This window comes from Letharia columbiana, assembly GCF_014066305.1.
Source record: "Letharia columbiana isolate WasteWater2 chromosome Unknown Sc0000036_s0, whole genome shotgun sequence".
Classification (NCBI taxonomy): domain Eukaryota; kingdom Fungi; phylum Ascomycota; class Lecanoromycetes; order Lecanorales; family Parmeliaceae; genus Letharia; species Letharia columbiana.
The window spans coordinates 178,636-191,634 of NW_023501080.1; the positions used below are offsets into that span (position 1 = coordinate 178,636).

The window sequence follows — 12,999 nt, forward strand, 5'->3', positions numbered from 1 at the left end:
TGTGCAGCGGTCTGGCGCAGAGTCCTCTAAAGTCATTCATTAGTTTTGAGACATCTTTAGGCAAACAGAAACTGAGACGTGAGGCCTTTCACTGAGTCACACGGGGTTGTTCATGATTCTGCCTTGCGCTGGCATCCCAGAAGCATCTTGTTCGGTCTAGCCAAACAGCCTCATAGCATAAATACCCAGCAGACTGCTCCTTAGTTTCTTAAATAACCAATAGTCTAGCACTCATATCACACCACACAAGATGTATCTTGCAGTGGTTTTCCTAGCTCTGCTGACAATCGCTCTAAGTACCTATTTCTTATCAAAGAATACCCAACTAAGGGAAAAAATTCAAGAAGATGCAGACGCTCAGATCTTGAAGCCGAAGGAGGGGAATGGAGAAGAAGATACAAAGACGAGGATTCCAATATCAGTCAACTACCATCTCACACGGCAATGCAATTACAGCTGCGGTTCGTCACATCTGAACTGGTCCAACATTCCCCTTGAATCGTGATACTTATCTATCCTCTATACCCCTAGGTTTCTGCTTCCACACGGCAAAGACATCCCACGTCGAGCCCCTAGATAACGCTAAGCGCGCCATGCTCCTCCTCAAAGAAGCCGGCATGCGCAAAGTCAACTTCGCCGGCGGCGAGCCCTTCATGAACGCCAAGTTCTTGGGCCAACTAGCACAATACTGCAAATCCACACTCCAGCTCGAATCCGTCTCTATCGTCACAAACGGCAGCAAAGTCACCCCCACCTGGCTCGCCGAATACGGCAAATACATCGACATCATGGCCGTATCCTGCGACTCCTTCGACGAAGCCACCAACGTCAAGATCGGCCGCGGCACAGGCAAGCACTTGCAGAAATTCAGACAACTCGCAGGGCTATGTGAGGAGTATGGGGTCATGTTCAAGGTCAACACCGTCGTCAACAGGTACAATTGGCAGGAAGACATGAACGCCGCCATCCAAGCCATGGGCCCGAAACGCTGGAAATGCTTCCAAGTGCTCATCATCGATGAAGAGAACGGTGGCGACAAGACGCTCCGCGATGCTCGGGAATTCCAAATCACTGGCGAGGAGTTCCAGTTCTTCTGTGACAAGCACAAGCACAATGCGTGTTTTGTGCCAGAGGGGAATGGGGTGATGAAGAGTTCGTATTTGCTGCTGGATGAGTATCTCTGTTTCTTGAATAAAGGGGTGAAGGGGAAGACGAAGAGCATCTTGGAGATTGGCGTGAAGGAGGCGATGAAGGATGTCTATTGGGATGAGGAAGGGTTTCAGGAGAGGGGTGGGGAGTATCCTTGGACCAAGCCAAGCACAGGTGGGTGTGGGGAGGGAAAGAATCCTGAGCTTGAGTTCTAGCGTCTTCAGATCGAGGGTTGGGCGTTGCTGTGTTAGAATGTACGAATATGTTTGATAGTCAATGAATGCACTTGAATCTATCGTGGCTTCAGAAACATCCCCTGCTTTAAGGAATAGATGCCGTTTGTGTGGGCATGGGTCAAACGTCATGAATAGAGCGCACGTTTGACAGGAGGAAACGTAAAACCTCTCGAGTTTTACTGATGGAGGCAGAGTTGAGAAATCTAAGTCCCATAACATCCGGCAAACATCCTCTTTAGACAGCACACGTTTCGTCACCATTCGTGCAAGAATTTTGCAATTTTCAACTCGTACAGATGAAAGCATTATCCGAAATGCTACAAAAATGGGTATACAAGTTTTTGATCAGCTGCCAAGGTCCCCGAAAGCCGTTTATGGGGATCGGAGTGTTGTATTTAGCTCAAGAAAGAGGTTCTTGGGACGAAATAGGATTTTTCCAGATCTGTAATGAGCAGCATACAACTTCATCAGGCTCTGGAAGTTGTGTCTGCTTTCAGAAACTCTCTCTGAATAAAGACACGTTCCCAAAACCACCTGCTTCGACTATCGATAGTCGTCGTCACTCCCAGAATCTCAATAACACCATTGCAGAGGATATAGAAAGCGAGTCTGCTCATGTCGATTCTCGCGCAACGGTTTCACAGAGTATGAAAGAGCAATCGCGCAACGCTACCGATGATGTTGGTATCCGATCAGGGGCCAAAATCAAACCTCAAGTTGACTTCCACAACTCCAAACCCTCTAGAGCCTGTATGTATATGCTGAAAGCAGGCCTCAAAAAATAACCTCAAAGAAATCCGTGCCTTTTAGGCCGGCAAAAAAGCGGTTATGGACGAGCGAGAAGGAAACGAGTTCAAGCCGTAACGATGCAGCAAAACCCGGCGACCCTGAAAGTGCCACCCAAAACTATGCCAAAAGTCACGCATCGAGCCACGACGGATATTTCCCACGTTCGGTAGCTGAACTGCAACGGGGCATCAACTTTGTCGTGACGCCTCAAGGAGTCTGTCACAAACCAAACATGTCTTTACTTTACAAAGATTTCGGACAGCGCATTAACGTGATGTTGGAGTGGCTGCCCGATCGCAGTCTTCAATCGCCTCAAACTGTCCCCGGTGATAATCCATCTTACGCCGCGGACGTCAAAATCATTGCGAGTTTCGCTCATTCAGCCCAAGAAATCGTACAAGACATGAACACTTTCAGAGGTCGCTCACCGACCTCGCTCATCGACTTCCGACCCGAAGACTTCATTGACGCACTAGATCATCGTGTATATTTGCATGCTGATCTTGCGTATGAGGTCGCGCAAGGTCTCTATATGAGAATTCATGATTTGTTGCGACTTTCGATAGACAATGCTACGATGCTGTACAACGGGTCAGACAGTATATTCCCTGGGAGAGCTTTGCGTATCCACGTTGTACGATGCCTAGCAACCCCCCTCATATGCACACGGATGCCCACAATGATGTTCCTAGTCAGCGGCAATTGAACCAGCTGCATGGGGAGGCGCCAGCACAGACGATCTTAAGACAAAGACCAGTGATTTAAAGGCATGGGAGTCGATGAGGACACCAAGAGGTGGGGAAGGCCCTATTCCCTTTCATATATGGACGGTACCGCAAAAGGCTGCTGGGCCACCCCCGGTTCCGCCAGGACGTGAAACGAACGGCAAAGCAACCCACCTGCGGAATTGGTCAAGGTATGCCTAGTAACCAGCCTTTCCATTTCTCAACAGGCACAGGTGGTGGGTTCTTCGACAGTAGCGATTCAACAGATATTCTTGCGAGCTTTTACGCGGGGTTTGGCACAAGGGACGACGATGATATATTCTCTCGATCCTTGCCTCGGTCCACATTGCCGAAAGAGAGAACCGTGGATGATAGTGGAAATCGCGATTCAGATGGTTCGTCAACCCCGAGGAGAGAACCAGACCGCTCAGCGATCTATCAGCCTTCACCTGAACTCAAGCAACCGTCAATGCGCCGGTCAGAAACCATGCCGGTAGACCTGGTGGACCGAAGAATGCGAATGCGGCCAGGCTCTCTCGCGCCCTTGACGTCATCGAACCCAAATGACATGAAGGCGCCCTCGGATACCAGCGACAGTAGCAGCGAGTTACATTCCGAGACGACGGAAGAGACTTATCCACCACCGAGACCGAACCCCCTCCAAAGAAAACCTACATCTGGCATCTCCCAGGATGGCAATGGAACGGGACACGATTCGATTGCGTCGAAAAAAGAGCTGTCGAACATCGGAGCGTCCATCCATGGGTCCTGGTCGTAGTAGTGGGCTCTTTGGCGAATGTGGGCCCCATGACAAGACGGAAAAGACCTTCAGACATTCTCCGAAGACCTCTGAGGACGATAAACCACACCAACATTCGCCAGATGATCCACCTCCGCATATCGAAGGCGTATCGATCCGCTCCGACGGCAGCTCACCAACATACGAGGCTGCTTCGAGTCGGCATCCACAAGGAAGCTCACCATCAGACAAAATCAATGACCTAATTCACCAATTCAAAACTGAATACGAGCCGCAATGCCTAGATTTTCTGGATACACCCCCTCCAGATGCAAATGAAAGGAAAAAGCTTTACGACAAACTGAGTGAAAATATCTTTCAATAGAGTACGTGCTCCTCAAAATCGACGCAGTGAATGTTGAAGACGAAGTGCTCAGATGTAAGAAGAAGCAGCTGATCAATGACGCACAATCCGCGCTTGAGCAGCTAAATTCGATTATGGGAGCTGCCAATGGAGATATGTAATGGAACAACTTGGAAAAGATGTTTGATGACAAGTATAAATGGCCTGCAACCCAGTTTGGTATCAGAATTGACATGTAAGAGCTTGAGCATAGTTCAAAATGGATCATCGGAAGGGGAGAAATTAGGATCAGATGATGACTTGTGACAGGTGAGATATTGTTTAATGGCAAGCTATGATGGGAAGGAAACCATGTTACTCACCAGATATCGCCCATGCCGTGTGACGGCTGGCCTGGTATCTGGAGGAAGAACAGGCATGCTGCAGAATCCCCTGAAACGAGGTTGGCTTTTGATTTCCTTGACGATAGAGGAGGAACATGAATGTTGCCGGTTGCTTGAATGAAAGGGCGTTCGAAGTCTAAAAACAAGAGAAAAAGGGCTATCGACAATGATTTCAAAAATATTCGAGACTGTGGGGGCTGAGAGCAGTGAAGGGGCCCAACACCCTCGTGATCGATAGTGACAGGAAGATTGAATCCAGGAACTGGGGGTTTCTTCATGACTCAGCTAAACATAAGATCATGATCGACAGCGATACCTCTCAATCATAAGATATCACCCACGCTATGACTCAACTCCATTCAATGCCGCCTTTATTCACAATGACAATGTGGTCAAACCTCCTGGATATAATTCGCAGGCACGCTCTTCGTCACACCCCCTTTCTCGACATCCGCCCATCCATCTCCGGTGTCTTTATTTACAAGCACAAACCTTTCTCCTTCACTCATGCCCCACTCTGCATCGCTTCGTGATTCGTAATGATACAATGCTTCGACGTATTTCAGTTTCTTGGCCCCTCGTTTGGGGGCAACCACGGGACCTTTCTTTTTGCTGGGTATGCTCCCTGTGAGGGAGGTGGAAGAGCTGGAGTACGAGGAGACGGGCCGTTCTAGGACTGGAGGGATGGCAAGCATTTCGAGGTACGATGTTGGAACAAGGCCGGTGGTGTGGGCGTTGAGACGGACAAAGGTCCAGCCAGAGCCATCTGATTCTGTTAGCATCGAAATCCACTGGAGGGTCTAAACCATTTTTGAAACGCACCATCTGGCTCAACGATGGAGACTTCATCACCCTCTTCCACTGATGCTTCTCCATCCGTGGTCGCCTGATAAGCATAATTCATTCTCCCTCGCTGTTCTGTTGGATGTGAAGTACTCGAGCCGCCTCCACTGGGGCTGTTACCTGGCATCTCGGCGATGTACTGCGCGGGCGGCGGAGCCACAATCCTGTTCTTTCTCAACGTAGCTGGCTTGCTTGCGGGAGGTGGAGATCTTGCCCCATCTGTACTCGTCTCATCGGTTGGTACCTTCCCAGAGACTGATCTATTTGCGCTAGCCGCATATCCCGAGCTGAGAGTATCCATGGTGTTACTCCTACTCAATGCGGGCAGCTCTGTAACGCCGTCTGGAGGTCCGCCATTACTCTGTGGTGGAGCAACTTTTGACGCTGCCTGTCTTTCCGCTTTCAATTTCTTCTTCCCTTCTTTAGACTGCTCTCCAGGACATTCCGCTGGGACTTTTAGCTCGCATTTGCTGTGGCATGTGTAGCCGCAATCTTGACAATCAAACCCCTTGGCCGATAGCCCCCATATTCTTTCTCCACAAAGATCGCAATTGGTAGGTACTTTGAAAGTTTGTGATTTGAATGCATGGTTCTGAGCTCCAAGCGATACATCGCCGACTGTGGAAGTGATTGTATGAGTCTCGACCTCGGCAGTCAATCGTTGTCGTTCGACTTCGTGGAGAAGCTCTTGGGCATTGAACATGGCCTTCACCATTTCCACCTCATCTCGCTTGTCTTTGCCTTGTCGTATGTTTCTCCGTATCATCTTAATGGCTTCGACTTCTTTCCTTCTCTTGTCCACGTCTTGCTTCAGATCCCGCAATTGGCTCTTGCTTTTGCCCAGCACATTTCGTAGGTATATCTTGGCCGTCTCATTGACCGCCATCGCACTGTCGTCCAGCCAGACGGGACTCGGCTCGAACATCAAATCCAAAGGTTCTTGCCATGGCGCCACATTATGCCGTACAAACATCATTGAGTCTAGTTTCGGGTCATTGCGTGGGATTTCCGAGCCAAGGTGCTGGAGGTGGTCGGTACTTCGAGAAAGGGCAGATTTTTCTAGGTTGACGGCGTGAGACCACAATGAGTTGAGTTGATTAACTCGGGTCTCTGAGAGGTCTTGTAGGCTCTAAGTCGTAGTCAGAACGTGCAACAAGTGCATCGACGGGTAGCAATGGACCTTACGTCTAACAGATCGGGAACGTACTCATAGTAGTATCTCTTTTTCTGTTGGTTTGTGACGTTGATATTGATGAGATAGGTATTCTACGTTCATGGGTAAGCAGATAGCATCGTCGGAGGTATAGCGTTCTGAGTAAGGCCTCACCTTCGCATTATGCATCTCCATAAGTTGTTGCTGGTATGCACTTTGCGCTTTGTTCTTGCCATGATCAAACGAGGACTCGGTCTTTTTCCGCCTGCTCTCTACCTCTTGGCAAGCTCCATCATACCGGCCCTTGGTTTTCTTCAGGTCACCATACGACAGATCTCGCTCCCTCTCCAACTTCGCCGAATATTCAGCGTGGCTTTTTCGTATCTCTTCGTATCGTGCGGCCAGGTTCTTGAGTGGTTCTGCGATCTGTAGGAGAAGTTCCGAGGAATATCGGTCATGTTCTGCAGCTCTTGATTCAAGCGTAGAGAGTTGGGTGGTCCACGTCGTAAGAGAAGCACTACATGCGCATCGTCATCAGATGAAAAACATTGTTTTGCTGGCAAATTATGCGTACCACTCCAAGGATCCCGGCGTCATGCTTGGGGTGTCTCCTACGCTTAGGCTACTGGACCGCTTGGCTTTCTTTTCAAAGTTCTTCCTGGCTAAGCCGTAAAGCTTGGAACTGTAGTCCTTCTCAATCGCCGCCCTTTCCCGGTAGAACAGCTGTATATCATCAAGCCAGGTGACTCCATTTGCAACCCAAGCATTGACTGGTTTGAAGCCATCTTTGAGCTCGGTGCCGAATCTCGGCGCAATGTCTACCTCAGCCATAACCTTGCTACCACTCCAGCTCAGGCAGGTGTGTATCGATCCAATCCATGGAAGAGAAAACAATTACGATAAAGTCGAGAAGAAACGAAAGGTCCAAGTAATGGATGTACACCAGCCCAAGGACTAAACGGCCGAACGCATAGACAGAGTCAAGAGTCAAGAGTGAAGAGTGAATAGTCAAGAGTCAAGAGTCAAGAGTCAAGAGTGAAGAGTGAATAGGAAGAATGTATGGTCCTGATCTAAATCGATCGAAACGGGCTAACGCTTTATGGTATGGCTCCCGGATAGTGGCCGCTCTGCCGTGAACTCGATGTCGTGCAGCTGTCTGCTCTGCTTAGCAAATTATGAACAAAACAACGACAGGTCTCGGACTGCTTTTGATGTGTTGCCGTCCATGTCAAATGTACGAGTGTCATTTCATGTTGTATCTGGTAACTATTATATGCGGAGCGCCAGAAGGAGTTTAGCTCGATCTACATACCCCAAGATAATTTTTCACTGACCTGATCTCTTTCCTTTGTCACAACATCTCGAACTTCTGAACTTTCAGCACCGGGACCAACACTGGCAGTGTTGTACATTCTCTGGTTTGAAGCATTCCACGTTCTATTCGTCTTTGTCATATCTGTTAGTCTACCTTGCCCACCTAGAAGGAAACCATCATGGCTTCCTTGGACGACCGCATTTCCAAGCCGGACAATGGCCAAATTGAGGGCAAGGACATCGGATCTTCTACTGGTACGAACGCCAAAGCAGCTCCCTTCGTGCCTGGTGGATCCGTTTCATGGGCAGATGAAACCGCTGAGGCAGCGACTAACTCTGAACCTTCTGCAGTGAACGCCAAGGCTGAGAAGGAGATGAGCGACGTGTCCAAGGCCCAAACCGATGGAGCGACCGGATCAGCAGGCGGCTCTTCTGGCATCTATGATCCGAGCTATGAGGTCAACGTCAAGCTCAGCGACCTTCAAGCCAACCCTAATGATCCTCTCTACTCGATCAAGTCCTTTGAAGAGCTTGGTTTGTGAGTCTATTTCTAGCTCAACATCATGTGATCAAGCTCTGATGCTTTCATCAGGGATGAAAATATTCTCAAAGGCATCTATCAGATGCGTTTTACCAAGCCATCTAAGATTCAGGAGAAGGCTCTGCCTCTCTTGCTTCGCGATCCTCCCACTAATATGATCGGACAATCCCAGTCTGGCACCGGAAAGACAGCAGCTTTTGTTCTCAACATGCTATCACGCCTCGACTACTCTCCTACTATGGTCAACACCCCTCAAGCTCTTGTACTTGCGCCAAGCCGCGAATTGGCCCGTCAGATCCTTGGAGTCATCCAGGTCATGGGATCCTTCGTCGAGGGTCTGACCGCTGGTGTCGCTATCCCAATGGAGGTCGCAAACCGCAATAGAGATGGCCTCAAGGTTCAGATCGTTGTTGGCACTCCTGGAACTACTATGGACATGATCAAACGCCGCCAGCTGATGGCTGATAAGATCAAAGTTCTTGTGCTTGACGAGGCCGACAACATGTTGGATCAACAAGGTCTTGGAGATCAATGCATTCGGGTCAAGCAGCAAGTACAATGTTCTCGTAGATTGGGCCGGGCTTTCTAATTTGACATCTAGACTGCTACCAAAGACTGTTCAGGTCGTTCTGTTCTCGGCCACCTTTCCCAACCATGTCGTCGAGTACGCCAGCAGATTCGCTCCAAATGCGAATCAAATCACCTTAAAGCATGAGGAACTTACGGTCGAGGGCATCAAGCAGCTGTATCTTGATTGTCCTACGGAGCTAGATAAGTTTGACGCATTGGTCCGTTTGTATGGTCTCATGACCATCGGATCGTCCATAATATTCGTGAGGGTATGCTATCCAGTCGATCAGCAAATGAATCAAGCTAAAATACACGCAGACTCGCCACACTGCCCTGGAAATTGAGAGACGTATGAACGCAGAGAACCACACTGTTGCCTGCTTGACCGGAGAGTACCTAGGAGCTCAGCGTGACATTATCATCGACTCATTCCGTAGCGGCCATTCCAAGGTCCTCATCACCACCAACGTCCTATCTCGCGGTATCGATGTTCAAACCGTCTCTCTCGTGGTTAATTATGTAAGTCGCGTTGATTGCTATATATTCTTACCTCACTGACCGCTACCCAGGATCTCCCAGACGACGGTCACGGCAACACCGACCCTCAGACTTACCTTCATCGTATCGGTCGTACCGGCCGCTTTGGACGTGTCGGTGTCTCAATCAGCCTCATCTGCGGCCAACGGAGCTATAGAATGCTCAAGGAGATTTCTGACTACTTCGGCGTGGAGATGAAATCTCTTCCCCACAACGACTGGGACCAAGTCGAAGAGATTATCAAGAAGGTCATCAAGAGCTCTCGCGCCGGATCGAATTTCCAGGCCACCAACGCCGCGACGGCTGGCCCAGCGAATGGCACGAACGATGTTAGCATGTAAGCATTGAATTGATTCAACGTGAATACTATCCTGGCACCAAGACGCTGAACTCTACCATTCCCGGCGGTCGAAGCGAGACGAGGTTCCACAATCCGATAACGCACAGTCTTGTAAACACGCGGGATCGAGAGGAGATGGCACTTTCCAGGCCAGTGTCGCACCGGGCGAAATGCTAACTAGACTTGGGCTCTGTAGGGAACCGTCCGGCAGTAGTTGGATGTGATGCATTCTTGACTCAAGAATAGATTGCTTAAGGCTATGACTGAAGAGAACAAGGCATGCATGAGCAGGTGAATCGCCCGGAAGGGTTTCTCTACGAAGTCTTCAGCAGCGAGCATTAGAGTCTACGGCCTTTTGCTGCGGCACAGACACAGATAGACTTGAATGAACCAAACAATTTCGAATGTCTCTAGTCTTATTGCCCTAAGGAAGGATTCTCTGATCCAAGGAAAGCCGATGATTTATTTCCTATGTCTATTCGCCGCTTCATCCCGTATCGTCTTGGGTGAGTTGCTAGAATCATTGGCAATTGGGTCTCGGAAGAAACCCGCAAATCTCCATGAACAAAGTAGCGAGCAAGACGATATCTCGGTCTGTTAAATGCTCCGCTGGTTTTTCCGTCAGCGCAACATTGACGGATGGTCCGGCTTGGATTTCTAACACATGCATGAAGCCAAATATACCGGCGAACACAGCTGCCAATTTTCATGAAAACTATGCTACTCCTCAAATTTCCCAATCACAGCTATCCCCAAGCAGTTGGGCCAAACTCCCCAACCCTTCCTCATCCGCCTTATCAAAACCTCCCACCTCCGTACAATCGACGTCTATAATTGCAACAATCTGGCTAAATTAGTACAGCCAAACCTTTTGTACCTTTGTCAACTCACCTTCCCATGCTTGGCCAAGATCGGCACCACGATCTCACTTCTACTGTCCCCATCGCAGGCTATGTGTCCTGGGAAGTCATGCACGTCCTCGACCCTCACTATCCTCTTCTGAGCAGCAGCGGCACCGCATACGCCGCGGCCGATGGCGATGCTTTGGCATGCCGGACGTCCGTGGAAAGGACCGAGGATGAGATCGGAGGGATGTGAGCGGTCAAGAGTGTAGAAGCCTGCCCAGTTCACATGGCACGAGGGTGACGGGAGGGATTTGTAAGCGTGCCAGAGGAGGGAGGAGCTGTTGGCCAGGTTGCTAGCGAGCAATATCAGCTTTTGTGGGAGGATCGGCAATGATGGTCAAACGGGACTTACCAGACCTGTCAAGTGTGAGAAGGCGTTAGCAAAAAGAGAAGCTCTTGATTATGTGGGATCGAGTACCCAATTTCGCTGGTCGACGAAGAGAGCTTTGGCTTCGGAGACGAGCTGGGAGTACACCTCGCGCTTTGAGGCCCCATGGGCGAAATTCGAGGAGTCAGTGTGGACCTAAGTTTACGTTAGTAATATACTTTCGGGATATAGTATGGGAGCTTTACCATACCATACTCATGAGCCTCTCCCAATTGCTTCAAATGCACTATTGATTGTAGACATCTCTCCACTGCCAAGGAATGCAGCGGGGATAAGGCTCGGATATAACCATCTCAACATCTACGTTCATGCGGGGCCAAAATAGCTACTTTTTCGACCCTTCCTGGCAATCGAATTGCACTTGAATCCGCTTCCTCAGTCGCCCCCTCGCCACCATGCCTCTCCTTATGCAGACAGGGAAGCCCAGGGTCATCCTGGGCTTGATGACCTTCGGTCCAGATTCATCGGCTGGAGCTCGTATCACGTCTCTGGATGAGTACAACAGGTGTCTCGACTATTTCCAATCCCAAGGCTACAACGAGGTGGATACGGCGCGAACATATATTGGAGGTAGAGTACTGCCTGTAAAGGCGTTGCGCAGGTTGAGGTGCACTTGGCTGACTCGCTACGCAGGCAAGCAAGAAGCTTTCTCAGCAGAAGCACGCTGGAAAGAACGAGGCTTGACTTTGGCTACGAAATGCTACCCTAAAGAGCCTGGGATCCACAAAGCTACCGTTATCAAAGAGCAACTTGCCTTCTCCTTGACAGAGCTGAAGACGGATTGTGTGGACATCTTCTATTTACATGCCGCGGATCGCTCCGTGCCTTTCGAGGAGACTTTGGAGGCAGTCAATGAGATGCACAAAGAGGGAAAGTTTGTGCAACTTGGGTTGAGCAATTTTACGGCTTTTGAGGTTGCGGAGGTCGTTATTATGTGCAAGGAAAGGGGTTGGGTCCGGCCGACGATCTACCAGGGAATGTACAATTGCATAAGTAAGTACTAGCGAGTGAACATCTAGCCACGGGAGTCGCTGATGCTTGTTCAGCTCGTTCGCTGGAGCAAGAGCTCATACCAGCCTGCCACCGCTATGGCATTGATGTGGTCATTTACAACCCTTTAGCAGGCGGTCTTTTCTCTGGCAAGATCAAAAGCGCTGAAGTCCCTCCAGATGGTCGTTTCAGTGATACAGCCAAATCAGGGGAGAATTACCGGAAGAGATACTTTAAAGACGCCACCTTTGATGCCCTTCGCCTGATTGAGCCCGTCGCTCAAAAGCACAACCTAACGATGGTAGAGATAGCACTCCGCTGGTGTACTCATCACTCTGCTCTCAAAATGCAAAAGGGAGGACGGGATGGGGTGATCGTCGGTGTGAGTAGCTTTGGCCAACTCGAAAGCAATCTTAAAGACCTGGAGAAAGGGCCACTACCGGATGACGTGCTGAAAGCATTGGATGAAGCATGGTTGATTGCTAAGCCTACGACGCCAAACTACTGGCATCTGGATCTGGAGTACAAGTACGACACGCAAGCAGCCCTATTCAAGCCGAGGTCAAAGAGCTGAGAAAGCTCTCCCTTCAAGGATCCAGAGAAAGGGGGCCATTACCATATGATCTAGTTGAAGTACCGTCAAGCCACCGGTCTCTGAATGCTGAGTACACGTATGAAACGTAAAGGACTCCATCCAACACGATTTAGAGCAGAGGCCGCTGCCGAACAATGTGTTCAAGGCTTAGGATGAGATTAGCGTGATTGAAGAACTTGAATACTAGTGTCTGGACTCTGGACTTGGACTAAACAGATGATATATGACAGGCTCCACTCAAGCCAAAGTAGAAGGTAAGCTGGCATGCTTAAGGTGCACCAGATTTCCGTAGCTATTGCATACTGGCCCATGATGCCTTGACTGATATAATCTGATTGGTGGCCTTTGAGACTGCAAAGAAAGACATAAATTACATGGCCCCATGAAACGCCATGTTACAAATGAAGCCCATTGAAAGGGCACTTCCTTTGCAAAGTA

General features: G+C 49.5%; 6 protein-coding genes across 6 annotated transcripts; 4 read left to right on the top strand and 2 right to left on the bottom strand.

Moving 5' to 3' along the window:
• Positions 1-250: 250 nt before the first annotated feature.
• On the top strand, positions 251-1,364 carry HO173_008989 (uncharacterized protein; the record flags this gene model as incomplete). Its single annotated transcript, XM_037310885.1, has 2 exons — positions 251-461; positions 532-1,364. The coding sequence occupies 2 exons, from the start codon at positions 251-253 to the stop codon at positions 1,362-1,364; spliced, it is 1,044 nt and encodes a 347-aa protein (XP_037162201.1).
• Positions 1,365-1,699: 335 nt separating this feature from the next.
• On the top strand, positions 1,700-3,677 carry HO173_008990 (uncharacterized protein; the record flags this gene model as incomplete). Its single annotated transcript, XM_037310886.1, has 4 exons — positions 1,700-2,065; positions 2,131-2,808; positions 2,867-3,090; positions 3,152-3,677. 4 exons carry the CDS (start codon positions 1,700-1,702, stop codon positions 3,675-3,677), a joined length of 1,794 nt encoding a protein of 597 aa, XP_037162202.1.
• Positions 3,678-4,777: 1,100 nt separating this feature from the next.
• HO173_008991 (uncharacterized protein) lies at positions 4,778-7,212 on the bottom strand (the record flags this gene model as incomplete). The annotated part of the gene is made up of 5 exons (XM_037310887.1): positions 4,778-5,151; positions 5,208-6,357; positions 6,414-6,494; positions 6,556-6,898; positions 6,956-7,212. 5 exons carry the CDS (start codon positions 7,210-7,212, stop codon positions 4,778-4,780), a joined length of 2,205 nt encoding a protein of 734 aa, XP_037162203.1.
• Positions 7,213-7,874: 662 nt separating this feature from the next.
• HO173_008992 (uncharacterized protein) lies at positions 7,875-9,907 on the top strand (the record flags this gene model as incomplete). The annotated part of the gene is made up of 7 exons (XM_037310888.1): positions 7,875-7,950; positions 8,047-8,233; positions 8,288-8,785; positions 8,838-9,075; positions 9,125-9,325; positions 9,376-9,680; positions 9,880-9,907. 7 exons carry the CDS (start codon positions 7,875-7,877, stop codon positions 9,905-9,907), a joined length of 1,533 nt encoding a protein of 510 aa, XP_037162204.1.
• A 503-nt stretch (positions 9,908-10,410) lies between these two features.
• HO173_008993 (uncharacterized protein) lies at positions 10,411-11,169 on the bottom strand (the record flags this gene model as incomplete). The annotated part of the gene is made up of 6 exons (XM_037310889.1): positions 10,411-10,527; positions 10,575-10,672; positions 10,815-10,881; positions 10,941-10,983; positions 11,062-11,111; positions 11,167-11,169. 6 exons carry the CDS (start codon positions 11,167-11,169, stop codon positions 10,411-10,413), a joined length of 378 nt encoding a protein of 125 aa, XP_037162205.1.
• A 202-nt stretch (positions 11,170-11,371) lies between these two features.
• HO173_008994 (uncharacterized protein) lies at positions 11,372-12,540 on the top strand (the record flags this gene model as incomplete). The annotated part of the gene is made up of 3 exons (XM_037310890.1): positions 11,372-11,546; positions 11,610-11,969; positions 12,023-12,540. 3 exons carry the CDS (start codon positions 11,372-11,374, stop codon positions 12,538-12,540), a joined length of 1,053 nt encoding a protein of 350 aa, XP_037162206.1.
• Positions 12,541-12,999: the final 459 nt, after the last annotated feature.